This window comes from Cibotium barometz, chromosome 53 (genome assembly GCF_041138505.1).
Source record: "Cibotium barometz isolate CiBa-2024 chromosome 53, ASM4113850v1, whole genome shotgun sequence".
In the NCBI taxonomy this organism is placed as follows: Eukaryota; Viridiplantae; Streptophyta; class Polypodiopsida; order Cyatheales; family Cibotiaceae; genus Cibotium; species Cibotium barometz.
The window spans coordinates 36,525,774-36,544,603 of record NC_141098.1 but is presented as its reverse complement, the minus strand read 5'-3'; the positions used below and the strand labels follow the sequence as shown (position 1 = coordinate 36,544,603).

General features: G+C 47.7%; 1 protein-coding gene across 4 annotated transcripts in view; it reads right to left on the bottom strand.

Annotated features, from left to right (window-relative positions):
• Positions 1–16,004: 16,004 nt before the first annotated feature.
• The window catches only part of LOC147608583 (protein GIGANTEA-like), an 85,379-nt gene continuing 82,553 nt past the window's right edge, over positions 16,005–18,830 (bottom strand). For all 4 annotated transcript variants that reach the window (XM_086788888.1, XM_086788886.1, XM_086788889.1 and 1 more), the window contains one exon: positions 16,005–16,550. In XM_086788888.1, the coding sequence (XP_086645014.1) occupies positions 16,290–16,550 (261 nt within the window). In that variant the 3' untranslated portion in view covers positions 16,005–16,289. The remainder of the gene's footprint in view (positions 16,551–18,830) is intronic.

The window sequence follows — 18,830 nt, the reverse complement described above, 5'->3', positions numbered from 1 at the left end:
AAAGTCATTGTTGAGCATGCTAGATCTATGTTGAATGATGCTAATCTTCCAAATAGTTTTTGGGCTGAAGCTATGAATACCTCTGTTTATCTCATGAATAGAATTCCTACAGAAGCACTCTCTCATATCTATCCACTAGAGGCATACACAAGTAGAAAACCCAATGTATCTCACCTTAGAGTATTTGGTTGTGTTGCCTATATGCATATCAATGGTGAATTGAGAAGAAAGCTAGATGCTCATTGTAAAAGATGTATCTTCACTCATTATTCTCTCCAATCCAAAGGTTACAGGTTGTATGAAGTGGATTTTAACAAGTTTTTATCTCAAGAGATGTTGCTTTTGATGAAAATGATAGTGGTATGCAGCCCCTCAAAGCTCATATCATGGAGGGGCAACCTACATGGCAGCCATACCTCAAAAAATTCAGCATCTACTTTAGCTCATAGTAATGTTGATGTGTGGTGAGAAGAAGAATCAGAGAATGAAGCTGAAAATTCAGCCCAACCAACCCTTAGAAGCTCTACAAGAGTCATCCATGCTGCTGAAATACTCAGCTACACTTCTAATCTGGCTACTATACATGTATTTTTCATGTTACAGGTTTCTCCAATCATTGAACCTCAATCATATGAAGAAGCATGCACAAAGGAATAATGGAATTCAGCCATGGATGAAGAGCACAAAGCTCTTATGGACAACAACACATGGGACCTTGTTGATCTACCAGAAGGTAAGAGGGCCATTGGATGCAAATGGGTCTAAAAAGTGAAGTTGAATGTTGATGGTAAAATCAATAGCTACAAGGCCAGGTTATGCACAATAGGATTTGCACAAATATATGGTGAAGATTATGATAATGCAGATCCTAATCTTTACATCAAGGATGAAGGTAATCACATTACCCTCATCATTGTTTATGTGGATGATCTCACACTCACTGGTATAGTCTTGTAAGCATGGATCCAATCAAACATCAACTAGCAATGGAATATGATATAAAAGATCTTGGTGAGCTGCAATATTTTCTTGGTCTTGAAGTCTTAAGGGATGAAAATCAGATTTTTCTCTCTCAACACAAGTATGCTAATGACATCTTGAGGAGGTTCAACATGCAGTCCTGCAAACCAGCCCTCACTCCAATGGAAGAAAATCTCAATCTTGTGAAAGATGATGGATCCAAACTTGTGGATGCCAACATATATAGGTAATTGGTTGGTTGCCTTATACTTAACCATCACATGGCCTGATATTGCATTTGCTATAAGTTTTGTTAGTCAATTTATGCATTAACCTAGGCAAACTCACTAGATTGCAACCAAAAGGATTCTCAGTATGTGAAAGGTACTACAGATTTTGGTTTGCTTTATGAGTCTACTTCAGCCTTGAAGTTGTTTGGATACACTGATGCTGATTGGGTTGGAAATATTGAGGATAGAAGGTCTACTTTAGGTTAGTGTTGCTCATTGGGTAGTGGCATCATCAATTGGTCAAGCAAAAAACAACCCACAGTTGCATTATTCTCTATAGAAGCTGAATATAGAGGAGCAGCCAATGTCACTTGTAAGACTGTATGGTTAACACTAGTTCTGTAATTGGACACTTAAGTGTCCTGAGGACACTAAAGTGTCCTGAAAGTTAGCATTTTTCTTGAATTTTTGTAGGCAATCTATTAAGAGTTTTGAAATGCTTAACATCCACAGATGTTCCTCAAGACCCAAAAAATCCTTGAGATTTTTTAAATTGCACTTTTCTTAGCTTTTGCAAGGCAATATTTTAATTTTCTTAGACACATGCTGATAAAACGCATGATTTTTGCTGTTTTCAAAATAGTAGTAATTTGGATATAACTTTTAGAAGGGACATAGTTTGATCATGAAACTTGGCTAGATGGAAAGCCCATGATGTAAACTAAATCTTGGAATCATCAAACGATAATTATTGGATAAATTTTTGACTCGCTAATATTGAAATGACGTTTTTTATACAAGTGGAGCATGAATTTTTCTCCTTCCATATGCAAGCTAATAATGTAAAACTTGAGGCGCACCCATGTTATATAGGGTAAATACTGCTTTGTTTTGAATTTCGCAAAACTTTAGAGCCACTTTTTGAGCCTCTTCTCATACATGGCCTTTTGCGCAACCTGTTTTTAATACATAAAATGTCTAATTATGAGCCTAATTTTGATTTTCATCAAAGGAAAAAGCTGTGTAAGTGTATTATTTGTTGTAACTATAGGTGTAGACTACTTGTGCAAGCATAGTTATGATTAGTTTTTTATAAAAGATGATCAAATTTTGTATTTTTATTTTTTACAGTTTTTTTAGAACTAGGCGATAAGAACCTACTTAAGTGGAGGCTAAGTTAGTGTCATACACATCAAATTATGGCTTATTTATCTCATCTCAAGCATGAAAACCAATAATCAACATTCTCATTGATAAGGCTACATTATTTTTTAGTGGCGTGATTGAGTTTTGATAATACGCGTTGCTTTTGCTGATTTTATGCAACTTTTTTGGAAAAAATTCTAGGAAAGAAAAATGATTTTTTTGATGAACTTCTACCTCTTTGGACTGATGTATGCTATCAAAATATCTTGGGAAAAATGCTATTGATATCATTGGGATTTTTTTTTTTGAGAGAATGATGCTTGCATATTTGGAAAAATCCTGAAAAATTTTCATTTTCAAGACATATGCTACTTTGTTGCTTATGTACTTCCAAATAAAAAGGCATTTTATATGTTTAGCATTTTTTACATAAGCATAGGGTTATGTTCTACATGCCCAATGAAGCATTTTGGTTTTTAAAGCCTACCTTAGGATTAGGATTTTTTTTCGCGACTCCCAAAAAAGGACACTCAAGTGTCCTGTTTTGGTACCAAACTAGTGTTAAGGAGGATGCTTGATGACATTGGGAAACCAAAATTGAGATCAATACTAAAGCCTTTTGTGATAATCTCTCCAATATCTATCTCGTTAACAATCCCATCTTGCAGACCAGGACTAAACACATTGAGGTTCACTACCATTTCACTCGAGAGAGTCTTGGATCAAGTTGCTCAACACATGATCAAGTTGCTGATATCTTCACTAAACCCCTTGGACCATAAAAGTTTACCATGTTCAAGAAGAAGCTTGGTGTGTGCAAGTACACTTCTGTACTTCAGGGGCGGTGTTGAAACTATGCATGTGAAACAGGCCTTAGATGGAGGCCTAATCCTCATGGGATAATAATAACCATATATGGCTTGTTAGAATGCATCTTAATCATCATATTTAATCATGCATATACTAGGATACACGTTCATATGGTCGGTATAAAGCGCTCCTACATTTCAGGCTTGACTCCCTCAACCACAAGGAGTAGTGTAGATTCCCAGAGCTAATAACTCCAAATCCAACCGTTAACTTCTCTAGGCACAAAAAGTTGAATATTCCTAACATTATTCTCTATCATCTCACCATTGGGATTGAAAGATTCTCATTCTATCTTGAGATATCAAGTTCTCTACAAAGCAGCTACCTACTTCTTAGAATTCAGGACTGCAGAGATACAACCGTATCCTCTACAAAGTTGTTCATCTACTCATCATCTACATCCTTATCTTCCAGATTACACTCCATGTGTGACTGAATCAACATTTACTGATCAGAAGTTTTTGGCAGAACCGCAGGCCTCTACATACACAACTATAAATACGGATAGTCTCAATAGTTCTTGTAAGAGAGATGTATGGGAGTAAGGAGAGTGAGTGAAGATAATAAAACTGATCATTATCATCTTCTAATCATTGTAGCAATCTTAAATCTAATAGATTATCTCATTGAGTGTGTCCAATCACTTCTACTATTATCTCACTGTTTGCTTCTGCTGCCTTGGTTGTGAGTTCATTCCAATCAATTGTTTATATCTTTCTATATCATCTTGTCTCAATTGAGTTAGCTGAAGCGTTCGGCATCTCATATCTATAACTTAATCACTAGGGACAACCAAGATGATGATGCATCCAACAGCAAGGACCTATCTGAAGAAGGCCCCCCAGCAAGTAAAGCACGTGGTCCCAGCTTACCTTCCCAGGACCCTTCACCATCAGGAGGCCCCTCTTCTGGCATGCCTACTTCTCGCCCCTCAGCCAAAGACAAAGAGAAGGAAAAATCCTGTGTGCCTTTCCCCCTTGACCAACACTTACCTCCACTACACCTATCCTTGCCTTCACTTCACCACCTGCCACTCTTCTCTGGATATCCCCACCTGCCTCTCCAATGTTGTTGTCACTCTCATCTCCAAAGCCAACCCCACTACCAACCTCTCTCGATGGCGTCCTCATCCTCAATGGACTCACCAAGCCTCAACCTCGCAAGCCGACCACCCCTTTCTCCCACCATAGGTCTTGGAAGAAGGTGAGATCCTCAAAGGCCCCATCAAAGAACAACAGATGCACCCCCTCACTGCCCATTCAACTTGTATGATCCTCTGAATAGGATAGATATTCATCACGTACTCATAATATTGGACCAAATGTAATGCCCAGACCCTTCCCCCTACACTAACACGATCACTAATCACCTTACATTAACGTCATCAAGTTTTATCTAGAGTAGAAGTTCTAGAAGTGGTCATAATCTCATCGCAAGCCGGATAGAGGAGGATGTAAGTGACGTGACAGGCCATCGCATTCCCAATGATACATGATCCTATGGGCAAGAAACCTGAAGGCCAGGCGTTGCAAAGAGTACTTCTATGTCCCGTGGTGTCTCAGGATCAACCCACTTTACATTCCAATCGAACGTAGATGGGCCTAGGATCTTTTTAAGCAGGAGTTGGAGAAGAATCTCAAGCTACAGTTCAACTTCCCCTAGATCCCTCCGCCTTGACCACACCTTGTCCTCAATGAAGAATGGATGCTTTGTACTATGCGCATGTTCATCCACAAGACTACGATGCCAAGCCGAACCCAGATATGGTGGCTACCATCTACTTTTTCAAGCTCATCATTCTACCCAGATATGGTGGCTACCATCTACTTTTTCAAGCTCATCATTGTACTTTTGGTGGAATTCCGAGCATGGCACGCATTCGACGAAGGTCTACAGGGCATGGCTTTCGACATCAACAAAGGTCCCACACTTTGCCAAATACTTGGCTACTACAAGCAAGTAAAGTGCAAGGGTAGCACATATTCACTTTCAAGGATATGTTTGAGACTACCTTTTGGACTTCCTACAAAGCCTTCCATTGAACCACCCATGCAACCGTGATTAGGGAGGAGGCTATGTTAACAACATTGGCTAGTGCTAACATTACTCTATGTGTGGCAACTTCTTTTAAGCCATATTTTTGTACTGCGAAATACACTTCATGTAAAATGATTATGGAAAATCTCCAATCTTACGACTTCTCTTATGCCGAAAGACAGTCAAAACACCAAGCTTACAACTTGTGTAATGTTGGTGATGTACATTTACGCTCTAGACTAGCTTATTCGACCCTCAAATATTAGTTGGACAATATTTGCTATGAAGGGCTCACTCAAAAAATACCTGCTCAAAAAAGTTCCTTGCTCAGAAGCCCAATGCTCAAACGATCAATTGCCTCGCATGTAGAAAACCACTTTTTGAACTACTCACACACTATTTCAAGAGTTCACTAGTCACATGCTTATATTGTAATCTAAAACTCTACATTCACCTTTCTACTTTTCATTTGACGAGTCTATCTTTAAGAGGGGATTTGGTGATCAAGGTGAGTTTGATACCGTTAAATCGATTACCAATGCAATGTTGAAATGAGTGATGCTAGAGTGCCAAGTCACCTAGCCAAGTTATCCCACATGAGCTATCATAGCCTTGTTGTACTTTCCTTGTATAAAAGGAGGACATTTAAAGCATTGGAATACAAGCACAACATCTCAAGTCTTTCTATGAGTACAAGTTTCTATCTTGTAACCTAATTGAACTTGAGTCTCCCTGCTCGCGCTTCTGTCTGCACTCCCCTCTCCCTGCCCGCCATCGCGCTTTCCCCCCTCCACCTGCCCTCGGGTTTGCGCCGCCCCCCCCCCCCTTCGCCTGGCTTGCCTGCGTTGAAGCGCCCCCCCCTCCACTGCTCTTCGCCTTCGCCCCCCCCCCCCCCCCCTCCCGTAGCTCTTCGCCATCGTGCCCACCCCCCTCCTCTTCAGCGCCTCCTCCCCCCCCCCCCCCCCCCCTCTTTGCCAGCTCTCGCTTCCCCCCCTCTCGCCTTTTCGTGCTGCCCCCCCCCCCCCCCCGCGATCCGTCTTCGCCGCCTCTGCCCCCCCCTCCTCTTCTTTCTGTGTTTCTCCGCCCCCAAGGATTTTTTTTACCTTTTTACTTTTCACCTTCCCCCTCCTTCGTGTGCAGCTCGGTTCGTGCAGGTTCTCCGTCTCCGCTCCGCCTTCAACACAGCTTCAGACTCTGATGGAGGTTCCTCCCGCCCCACCTCAGAGGGACTCATCCGCAGCCCCCTCGCCCGCCCCTGAGGACACCCCCATCAGGATTTCTCTTTCGCCGGAAGAGGAAGCGAGCCTCGCCAGCGAGGTGGAACGCCTTCAGGCACATTCCACCATCTGCCGTATAGTCGGCACTCGCCCCAGCAGAGGGGAGATCCCGGATCTTCTCCAGGCCCGCCTTCTTGCAGATGTGGGCAAGATCCTGGACGTACAGCTACTGGGCCGTGGACATTACCAGATCGAGTTCGAGACCGCCCAGAGCGTGGCCAAGGTCCTTGCCATGAGTCCCCTTGACATCAGGGGTGCTCGGGCTTTCTTCAAACCTTGGCAGCATGGCTTTGACCCAGCAGCGGCGGCTGAGCAGGGAGAGCGCCTTTTCCATGTTACAGTTTGCTTCCCTGGACTCCGCCGAGAGTGTCTTCCGCTCCTCTCTAGGCTAGGAGCATTGGTGGGCTCGGTACTAGAGACTGGCCCCACAGCAGCTTCAGTGGTGGCCAGAGCAGCTGGGCTACCGTCGGTCAGAGTTTTGGTGTCTGACATCTCCTCCCTTCCTAAGGTCATTCAGCTACCTAGGATAGGGGGGGGGATGGATTGATCAGAAAGTGGAGTTCTTGGGACTCCCGAACCAGTGCTTCATTTGCAGGCAGGTCGGTCATCTGGCCAAGGCCTGCGGTCATCTGCCCTCGACCCTCACCACAGCAGCAGCAACAGGCCCCTAATGGCCCACCCACAGATGCGGCTCGGCAGGCTGCCTCCGGGACACCTGCTCAGGCCACAGAGACCTCGGAGTGGCAGCTTGGACAGGGCTGCCGCCGAGGGAGACAGCCACAGCAGCACGCCCAGAGACCGCTGCAGCAGCAGCCACAGTCTCAGCCTCACTGGGTTCCCGTGAGGAACAGTTTTGCTCCCTTCCAGGAGGAGACCCCTGCGGCGACGACGACTGAGGACCAGGAGATGCCAACACCCCCTCCTTCACCCCCCCACCCCCGTCCCCTCCCACCGCCTCGCTTCCACCTTCGCCTCCTCCCATCCCCGCTCCGGTTTCGGCAGCGGCTCCCTGTCCACCCCCCTCGCCCCCCCCTCCTCCCCCCCCGCCCGCCTCACCTTCCCGGGAGGCCCTGGCAGTCCCCTACCGCTTACCTGCAGTCCGGAGGGCGCTGAGCATCGACCTCGCTCGAGCACCACAGAGGAGACCTACCATGCCGATTCGGGCTTCATGGATATCATCTATCCGCAGTCGGCTGAGTCGCCTCGGCATTAGAGAGCGCTCGGAGGCTTTTGATTACGCCTTCACACGGCTTTTTGGAGCAAAGGGCCCCCATGAGCCAGCACCCATCCGAGTTCATGTAGTGATACCTCCGGCCCGCGGGGAGGAGGCACTTGATTCAACGGTAGCCTTCTCGTTCCCTCTATGTGGCCCTTGCGACCGGGAGTGGACTCTAGAGCTCGCTCTTAGCACTTTGAAGACTCAGGCAGTTGAGTTTTCCCATCATGTGAGCGATCTAGAGGTGACAGATGTGATAGGCCGACTATGGGAGTTGGCTCATTTTTTCTTGGATCCCGGGAGTGTGGATGCCTCAGGGATTCGTCATTTGGTCGTTCGCATAGTGGCAGACTTAGCACGCGACCCTGGATATGTATGTATACACGAGGTTGCTCTGTCAGAGCAGGAGGCAGTCACCATGGGCCACAGCCACTGGCGCCTGATCCGTGATTCTTGCAGTACACCGGGTGGGCAGATTCGCAGCCTCTCGGATGGGGACTACTCTCCATCCAAGCCGCTTGCGAAGGCCCGCCGTACGGCTGAGACAGCATCCACCTCAGCAGGTCATCCATGAGGATCATCTCATGGAATGTACAGGGCCTTGGCGGAGCGCATTTTATACGCTATCGTGGTTGCTTGAGGCAGGAGCTTCAGAGATGCCTGGTTGGTGGCAGCATTGATATTTTGATGATGCAGGAGCACCACTTGGGTGAGAGCAGGATCCGGAGATATGGTTCGGTGATGCCTGGTAGATGGGACACCTTTTGGTCTGCAGGGTTTGGTCCTTTGGGTGGACAGGGAGGAGTATGCATGGTCATTGCAGATGTATGGCGGCAGGCCATTGTGGATCGAGGGATCATTGTGCCTGGTAGAGCACAGTATGTCATTCTGAGGATGCATGATGAACTATTGGGCGTGCTCAACGTCTATGCGCCCAATCATGCTAGTGCCAGAGCCGAGTTGTGGACCCAGGTTACGGATGCATTGCCAGAGGCCGCACATTGGTGTGTCGGGGGAGACTTCAACATGCTTGAGGACCCGGCCGATAGGGTGGGAGGCAGTCATGTTACAGTGCACGGCACGGAGCTTGCAGCTTGGGACCGGTTTTGCATGTCACTGAGGATCACTGATGCATGGCAGCATGGGGCCTTCTCCCGCTCTCAGGACAATCTTAGTTTCTCTCGGTCGGATCGCCGGCGGCAGGGAGGGCCTAATCTATCACGGATTGATCGCTTTTATGTGGGCGACTGGTTAGGGGAGCGAGGGGGCTCCGTCGGCATTCTCGCTGGCACCTCATTTTCAGATCATGCGCCAGTTATCTTGACATTGGAGGAGAGGACACGGGAGCCCAGCTTGCAGTTGAGGATCCCAGAGAGGGTACTTACAGATCCCAGTCTCGCTGAGGACATTGAGAGGATCTGGCATGATAGTCGGTGCTCTGACCAGGATGCAGCAGGCCAGTGTGCCCAGGGACTCATCGAGCTTAGCTCTTTTCTGCACGCTGCAGCTTTGACACGGCTGGGAGAGATTCGCGAGCGGGAGCATCGGCTGAGACGCAGCCTTGCTTCGCTACAGCGCCTTCAGGAGCAGCGGCCTGCATGTGAGTGGGTGGCGTCACAGCTGAGCCAGGCACGCCAGGAGGTTAGAGAGGCAGAGGAGCAGAGACATGAGTTTTACTATCGTCGTCAGGCCTCTCAGTGGACGCAACTTGGTGATAGAGTGACTGGGGAGTTTTTTGAGATCACTGGACCTCGCCATGCTCGAGCAGGAGTCCGTCAGCTTGGTAGACCGGATGGATCGGTAGCTACTGAGCCCGGGGAGATCAGAGCCATTGCCACCGCATTCTATAGAGACCTGCTTTCAGCAGAGCCAGCCACTGAGGATCGAGATGCTTGCAGACAGACTGTGTGGGCCCATGTGCAGAGGAGGGTCACAGATCGTATGCGCACAGTTCTTGGTGTGCCTCTTTCAGAGATTGAGCTTGCCGAGGCCTTGAGGGTCCTGCCGCGACATAGTTGCCCAGGGGAGGACGGACTGACGCCGGCCTCTTTTATGCCCTATTGGGACCTTTTGGGGCCAGGCCTCTGCAGGGGCTTTCAGTATGTTTTGGACACTAGGGCGATGCCACAGAGCTTTTCAGAGGGCTTGATCTTTCTTATCCCCAAGGGGGAGGGAGTATCAGATGATATTCGGCATTGGAGGCCTATTACGATCCTCAATACTGTCTACAAGGTCTTAGCAAAGGCCTTGAGTTTGAGGATCCAGCCCTTCCTGGGGGAGTTGATTCATGCTACCCAGACAGGATTCGTCAAGGAGCGCAGTATCCTTGACAACATCTTTACTTTCTGGGAGGCGACGGCCAGAGCTAGATTTCTTGGCGAGGACTTGGTCGTGATGCTTCTCGATTTTGAGAAGGCATACGACAGAGTTGATTGGGGTTTCTTAGAGGGCACTATGCTTCACCTGGGCTTTGAGCCAGGATGGATCAGAGAGGTGGCGGCTCTATATTCCACAGCTCGTAGCCAGGTGTTGATTGCAGGAGGACGGGGGGCCGAGTTTTGAGCTGACCAGATCAGTCCGTCAGGGGTGTCCCCTCGCCCCTTTTCTTTTTCTCTTCTTTGCAGAGGCTATGAGCATGTATTTGACGGCAGAGAGGTTGGTTTGAGAGGACTCCAGCTCCCAGTCGGGGGGAGGACCTGCTCGATGCTGAGTTTGCAGACGACACGGGCTTATTTTTGCATGGCCAAGAGGCCAATCTTCTTCGGGCGTCGCTCCAGGTTTTTAGTGCAACTTCGGGAGCATTGATCAATTGGCGCAAGACAGTGGCCTTTTGGATCAGTAGTGCTCCCACTCCGGCGTGGAGCCCGGACCCCGGTTTTAGATGGATTCCTCCTGGCACAGCAGTGCGGTATTTGGGATGCCAGATTGGACTAGATTTGTCACCTGAGCAGCAGATTGCCCCGCTTCTTCTGAGCATTCGGAAGAAGCTTTTGTATTGGAGTACAGCTCGACTATCCTTCGCTGGGAGGGTGGTGGTGGCAAATCAGGTGCTGTTAGCGACCATGTGGTACATTACGTCTTGCTGGATCTTCTCGAGCTCTTGCATCAGCCAGGTACAGAGGCTGATCAGGAACTTTCTTTGGTCTGGGCGGGACGGTCAGCCAGCCCGGGCAAAGGTTGCATGGGCAGTTATTACACTTCCGCTGGCTCAGGGAGGCTTGGGCATTATAGATCCAGTCGATCAGAGTAGAGCCTTATTGGGGAAGCTTATTGTTCGGGGGCTACTTCCAGGCGCTGAGCCTTGGAAAGAGCTTCTCTTGCAGCGGCTGCAGGCTCGAGTTCCCCCAGCAGGGGGCACTTGGGCACCAGAGATTCGTTGGATCTTCATAGAGATGAGGAGGACAGGCCTCAGTAGAGGATGGGAGGACAGATTTGCTTTGAGCATCCTGAGAGCATGGGAGCTGCTGAGACCGAGGCTCTCTCAGCAACCTCCTCCTTGTGTTGAGGAGCGGGCCAGACAGCCGCTCATCTGGAGCCCAGCGGTTCGCACAGAGCAGGGTCATATGCTGGGTTCTCGGCCTCGTCTAGCTTGGGGACCTTTAGCGGCAGGCCCAGCACGTAGTTTTGGAGACTGGCAGGCCTTCTGCAGTCTCCCAGAGGAGATCCAGGTGGAGAGGTTGAGTCACTTCAGAGGGGGGTTGATTATGAGGGATGATATTCAGGAGACACTCACAAAGGAGTGGTTCACGCCTTTCGAGCCAGTGGCCCCACGGTGGATGGGAGCCTTTACACAGTTGGAGATCCTGATTGCTGTCAGAGCTTGCACTGAGGATGGCAGATGCCTCTACTATGAGATTCAGGATGAGGGCAGACCTCAGAGAGTGGAGGTGGAGTCGCCTTTGGTTGCAGAGTGCACCTTTCAGAGGATACGGGTTGTGGCCGCCGCTTCTCGGAAGTGGCATATTGACCCCGACCCTGCTGATGTGCTCCCGGATTGGTGCATATGGGCATATGCAGCGCGCCCCTTGGCTCGGCTACAGTGGGACCCTGGGGAGTACGAGTGGCATGATCCTTATGCATCCCTTGAGGCCACAGAGATCACCTTTTTCCAGTATACTGTTCGGCTGGGGCGGCATATTTTGACGGCGAGGAGGATGGTCTCTCCAGCTGCAGCGGGGCATTGGCGGCTACAGGGACTCTCACAGGAGTTCCTGGAGGATTTTTGAGCTCGGCTCTGGGCTAGTTGACAGGCCCGCAGGATCTCGACTTTCCAGTGGCTGGTCGCCCACAGGGGCTCAGCAGTTGGCACCTGGCTTGTTTACAGCGGTCTTCCGGCGGCCTGCATCCGATGCGGCCACCCTATGGAGACACAGAGACATTGCCTTTGGGATTGCCCTCAGGCGCAGCAGATTTGGCTGCGGATGCTGCGTATTCTAGCCCCCCTCTCTCCAGAGGGTATGTTTACGTGGGGGGCCGTTGCTTGGTCGACTTCGTCAGGGCCTGCTATGGGCTATGAGATGGAGCAGGACAGTCAGGCCATCAGATTCATTAGGGGCCAGCCTCGCCTGGTTCCGGCACCGGATTTCTCGTCCGCCACCAGCTGGACACAGGAGAGGGATTTACGATGGGAGCTCCTCAGCACCCTCACCATCTGGTTCACCTGGAGGGCCCGGTGTTTCACGGCCTTCGAGGGGAGACTGGAGCCACCAGCAGAGACTATACGGGGGACTTGGCAGGAGTTGATCCACACCCTGCGAGGACAGTATGACCGCACTCGGATGAGGCGATCTTGCGGCGCCAGGCTTTTCACACCACCTGGCGCAGAGGCCCCTTCTACACCTTACGCACGGGATCCCCCTGTTGGCATTACAGGCCTCCTGTTTGGCTTCCCCCCCCCCCATTGTATGATTTAGCCCCTCAGTCCTTTGTACTGATGCTTGTATTTTGCAGCACCTAGGGAGAGTCTCCCGGGCTGCCTTGCTGTATTCACTGCTCTGTTTCTCTTATGAGCAGGAGAGATCTTTTGTAGCCCTACGGGCGTTTTTATATAACTAATGAAAGGAACTTTTCTCGGGAAAAAAAAAATTGAACTTGAGTCTAAACTTAATTAGCTCACACTCATCACCATGAGTATTGTTCATTTTTATCCACCTTAGATTAGTGTTGTCGTCAGTGTAGGATTAGTTTAGGATTTGAATTCCAAATGTCATGGGAATTCCTATTTTATCATTTAAATTTTCTCATGCATAATTATCTTCTTCTTCTACTTATGGTCTAAACTTGCTCAAGCTTGTTCTCCTCAATCTCTCCGCCATTGGCCAAGCCTTTCAAGAGGCATCTCACACAAGCCTAGGCAAACCTCCAACTTCAGCTATTCACGCCAATTCGTACGCTGCTACCCGAAAATCGCCAGAAACCGCTGACTGGTCTTTTGAATCATTCATGCCGTGTACATCAAAATAGGGCAAGCCCTCTTAACCATGTATTCTACTTACCTAAAGGCCTCCACAGCTCAAATCTTGTGGCTAAAGGCTTAGTCTACGCACCGGGAGCATCTGTTTTAGCAAGCGGCAAAAATAGGCAAAAATCAATCTTTTTGGACATCTTTGAGCTGGTTTTTTTACATGAGTCTCCAAAGCAGCCTAGCACAAGGAGAGAGAGGAAGAGTGAAAGCCTAAAAATTGTACCCAATCTAGCATCAAAGGGAGGTGTTGAAATGAGTGATGCTAGAGTGCCAAGTCACCTAGCGAATTTATTCCACATGAGCTATCATAGCCTTGTTGTACTTTCCTCGTATAGGAGGACATTTGAAGCATTGGAATACAAGCACAACATCTCAAGTCTTTCTATGAGTACAAGTTTCCATCTTGTAACCTGCTGAACTTGAGTCTAAACTTAATTAGCTCACACTCATCACCATGAGTATTATTCATTTTTAACCACCTTAGATTAGTTTTGTCATTAGTGTAAGATTAGATTAGGAATAGGATCTAATTAGGTAGTTAATTAGGGAGCTTGATCCATGATTTCAACATGCAAGACTTATTTTGGAGAATCACTTATACAAATTCAAAGTGATCCATTATGCCTATGCAAAGTTACATGTTTCATGGAAAGATCTACCTTGATCACCACACTCTCTCTTCTATTTAAGGGAGGATTCCAGCTTGTGGGATCACGATTTTACTCTAAATTTTTTATAATGACATCAACGCCAAAATAACTTCATAATGAGCTTTGAAAATCACCAAAAGATTAAGAGACTTTCTTGGTAGTATTTTGTTTTATACCCAAGTGTAATGATGGTGGCTTTGAAAAGCACCAAAAGATTAAGCAATGTTCTTAGTAGTTTTATGTTTTATACTCAAGTGTAAAGATGGTGGCTTTGAAAAGCCCGTGTAGATGCTGAAAGACTGGAGGTTGCCAAACAACAAGGTATTTTTTGTTGCCAGCACAAAAGATGAGGATGTGTGCAAGCACAAGGAATGAGGATGGTGGTATGGTAATTTCCACTTGAGGACATTGTAGAATGAAAAGATGCTATTGATCACAACGCTTTGTGAATAACAGTTGCATGCATTCTTGGAAATGTTGAAACCCTTAGGATATGTCACAAACTTCTTTTATTGCCCTCAAAGGAGGTTGAAGCTTGTGCAACTTGATCTAGGAGGTTGAACCTTGTCAAACTTGCATGGGGTTGTTAATGTATGCAATCTTAGGCTATGCTAGTGTAGTAGACTAGGTGACTCGCTCAGACTCTCATTAAGGGGTTGGCTCATCACTGCCTTGCTTCTCCTTGGCCATGACTAGATTATGGGTGCTATTAGCAATTGTAAGAGGGGGTACGAGTAAGGTAGAAGCTCGATACATCTCCACATGAGGTGCAACGCACAAGAAAGACCGAGTCCCTTACCTCAAATTTTCTTCTTGGATTAAGAAGCACAAAGCTCCATAATCATTTGTACATCTGTCAACCAATGTTGCGATGCCGCTTTGCAAGCCTAATCGGAATGTTGGACTTGTGATAACTTATTAGATGCTAATAGTGAAAGTAAACCAATTAGCACACCATCTGTTGATTAGTAGACATATCTGCTTCAAAGTCAAGGCAACCAAATAAATTGGGAGCTAACATTGGTCCCCAATGGACAACACAGCTCAAAGGGCTCAAAATCCATTGCCATCATGGGCCATGTATTGAGCTTCTAACTTACCCTTACCCCCTTTTATATAAGCCCTCAATTGCTAATACCACCCATGATCTAGTCATGGCCAATGAGATTTGCAGTAGCATAGCAGCCTGGCACATCTGGCATGCTAGATGTAGCGAGGCCATCAAGAGTACCCACACTCCACCGGCTGAGACCATCAAGAGCATATGGCTCGACATCATTCACACCCTCCACGGTCAGTGGGGGAAGCTGCAGGGAGGTTGTGACCGCATGCGGAAGCGACGGAAAGCCATCTTGAGACTTTGGAGGCCTGGCCCTTTCGTCACTGATAGAGGCGGTGACCCCATTTGGCACTACAGACCACCTGTATGGTTGTTTCTCCCCCCTCCCCCTATATGAGATAGCCTTCTCCTCATAGAACTGCCAACCGGAGGTCAAGCATCCCTCCTTATGATCCCTTGTTTCCCACCCTTATATGAGGCGAGTTTGTATTTAGCCCTTCCTGGTTGTACTTAGCCTTTTGTGGCTGTTTTCTCTTTAACTAATTGAAGGATCTGTCTCCCAAAAAAAAAAAAAACATGTGTTGCTGCACTTCCCACACGTGGTATTTAATCACATTAATAAAATTAGACCATCAGATTAACAAATTTGAAGAGCAGAGCCAGATTTCATACTTTTTGCTGGTCCATGCCTGTAATGATACATTTTAAAGTACACAAGACTGATGACCTTGCCTCACGCTTTGGCATGCAACCACACATGCCAGCAAGTACATGTACAACAACAGAAGCAGCAGCAGCAACAATGACAACACAAAACAGAAAGAACAGGGTGGGTGAATGGCTACAATGCATAACCTTGGTGCATGAAGTTGTGCGGTTCTAGGCATCCCAATGTGTATACTGAAGGACACATCCTGAACCCACACTTCTATGCAGGCCATGCTGACAGCCAGGATATGCGAGTACAAGCACACATTGCTGCTGGGTGACCTCGCAGAATTCTGATGCAGATGGTAGCGATGAGAGTGCATGCAGTATCACCAATTATTTCAAACAGTCAACATAAACAAGGATTTGGAAGAAAAATAGAGAGCTGAGCTGAAACACACGTCATTTACTCTGGTTGTTTAAAAATGACCTTGTTTGTACCCAATTCTCCCTTGAGGAGAAATGGATCATTCCTTGACAGCCCCTCCACAAATGGGGCCTTTACACAACAAATAGATACATTACCCCAATTTGCCAATGAAACATACCTGCACAACCATATGTACTACCATTGTACTAGCCAGGCATGGCTGTCCACCACATCAGAAGCATAAGCTACCCTCATAGAGAAAAATAGGGAACCACTAATCACTTTTTGCAAGGAGGCTCGATCAAAAAGGCACACAGCAGCCTAAGGAAGTTGATGCATCGACAAGCATTGAAATGGACAGACCCATTGCCTGTAGATTTTGGATCTCCCGTGTAACACATTGCTCTACCAACAGCTTCCAATCAGCACCACTTCCATTGTCTTTCTGATTAATTAAACTAGCAGACTTTGAACACACATAATTTTGCAGGAGGGCCATACTTAATGCCCTGACATGTGCACTATTCTGGGACAAGCAATGAATGATTGCAGGAAGGCGCTTCTGTAAATCATGAAAGGGAAGAGAATGAATCTCTCTCTCTCTCTCTCTCTCTCTCTCTCTCTCTCTCTCTCTCTCTCTCTCTCTTGCTTTTTGGAAAAGAGTGCTGGAGGGGGCAGCGTGGAATTGGGTTTTTCTGAGAAAAACAGACATAGGCAAGCTGCGTTTTATGCTTGCTTTTGGAGGGACTGTAGGCAGGCAGCGCTGATTGGAGGCCTGGAAAAACAGTTAGGAGGAGCTCCACGCTGCTGGTCACAAATCGCTTCTTGGAAGGAGATACATCCGGGTTGTGCTGTAGAGTACAGAGGTACTGTCGGGCCGTGCTGCAGAGTACAGAGGCTGCTGTGCGGCGCTACAGGGCAGACACACAGGCCTATTGCTCTCTCTCTCTCTCTCTCTCTCTCTCTCTCTCTCTCTCTCTCAGGAGCGCAGGAGCTGCCGCCCGTTGCAGAGCCAAGCGTCACCGCAGCCGCCGTTTAGAGCCAGCACCACCATCGAGGGGGAGATTATAGATTATGGCAGGCATTTTCTCACACTCGGAAGTGCACATGGGTTGTTCATATACAATGGCTTATCGAGATGGCAAGGATCAGATGCTCTCACACACTGGAACTCTAAAGGGGGTGCGAGCACAGTGGACTACTTGATGGGATCTCCTTCATTGATACCTGATGTGCGGGGTTTCACGATTTCCAGTAGGCCCATTGGCATAGCAGCTGATCATGCATATCTGAGTTTCACACTAGTAGGTAGATCCCCGAGAGATGGGCCAGCCACTCATCTACCTAGGTACCCGAGATATCAGTTTACACGTGAGACAGTTGGGGTTTATCGAGATGCAGTATCTAATGGCTTGTTCGCTTTAGACCCGCGTAGCCCTCTAGACGAGATCACGAGAGGATTGGCAGGTGTACTACATGCATCCGCCTCATATGCGTTTCCCTGCACTATTATCCCTTCCACCCACCCCTGCAGCACTGTCCCACAGAACAGTTGGTATGATGATGAGTGTCGTGAGACACGAGCACAGCTACAACGTGAGATTGCCATTGGGTCTCACACGCATAGATAGGCTAGGATGATCTTTCGGCGCCTTGTGCGGAGGAAGAAACGAGCCTATCTGGCTAAGCTAGAGGAGGAGATCTACCAACTCTTCCTGGGGAAGGACAGCAAGAGGGCATGGAAGATGTTTTAGGAGAGACAGCCTCGTACTCCGATTACTGCACCTGAGGCATGGCATACTTATGCTAGAGAGCTATATGATGCACCAGGACAGCCCCCCACCCCCCCTCCACTGGGAGCTAGACCGGCTAGCAGCACCTTTTTTACTATGCGGATGGTGCTAGATGCGATAGACAGGTTACAGAATGGAAAGGACAGGATCATGATGGGCTAGTTGGAGAGCACTTCTCATATGCACGAGACACTTTGGCTCCGCTCATCGTACATGTGTTTAATCGTGCCATTTGTGAGGGTTTCCCGACAAGCTAGCAGAGCATATCATTGTACCACTCTTTAAGAGTGGGGACCCCATGGTACCAAGCAACTACAGGATGATCATGATTGGTCATTACTTGGCCAAATTATATGGCTCTATATTGAAGTCGGAGCTAAGCCGATGGGCAGAGAGGCATGGTCATCGAGCACATGGACAAGCTAGCTTCAGGAGAGGATTTACTACCTTGGATCACATACTAACACTTCGGGCACTTATTGAAGAGGGCAGGGCACATAAGAGAAGGATATACTGCTGCTTTGTGGACTTCCGCAAAGCCTTCGATACCGTACCACGTGCCAGGCTTATGCACAGATTGCATGACATTGAGGTACCCGAGGATATGCAGTGGAGGATATATGCTTTGTATGAGTTTGTGACACGCAGAGTCCGAGCTCCAGGCGGACTATCTAATAGGGTGACCTCCACGATAGGGATGAAGCAAGGATGCCTGCTATCGCCCACCCTCTTTGGACTGTACATTGATGCGGTCTCTGATTATGTAGACAGATTGGCATGCCTGGCACGGGTGTTGATATCCATCTTGTTATATGCTGATGATATTGTTCTAATCTCAAACCCTCCGGAGAGATTACAGAGACACCTATGAAACCGGTCTATGGACACATAAAGCGGTAATTCATTCACAAATAACCTGGACTTACTCAGACACACAATCACAGAATCCTCGCTCCCTCGCTCAACAACACATTGGCCCCGAAGTCCGGCGCCCCTTGCGGTATTTCTTTATTGTTAAAGGTTGGAAATTACAAAGCACAAGTGCAACA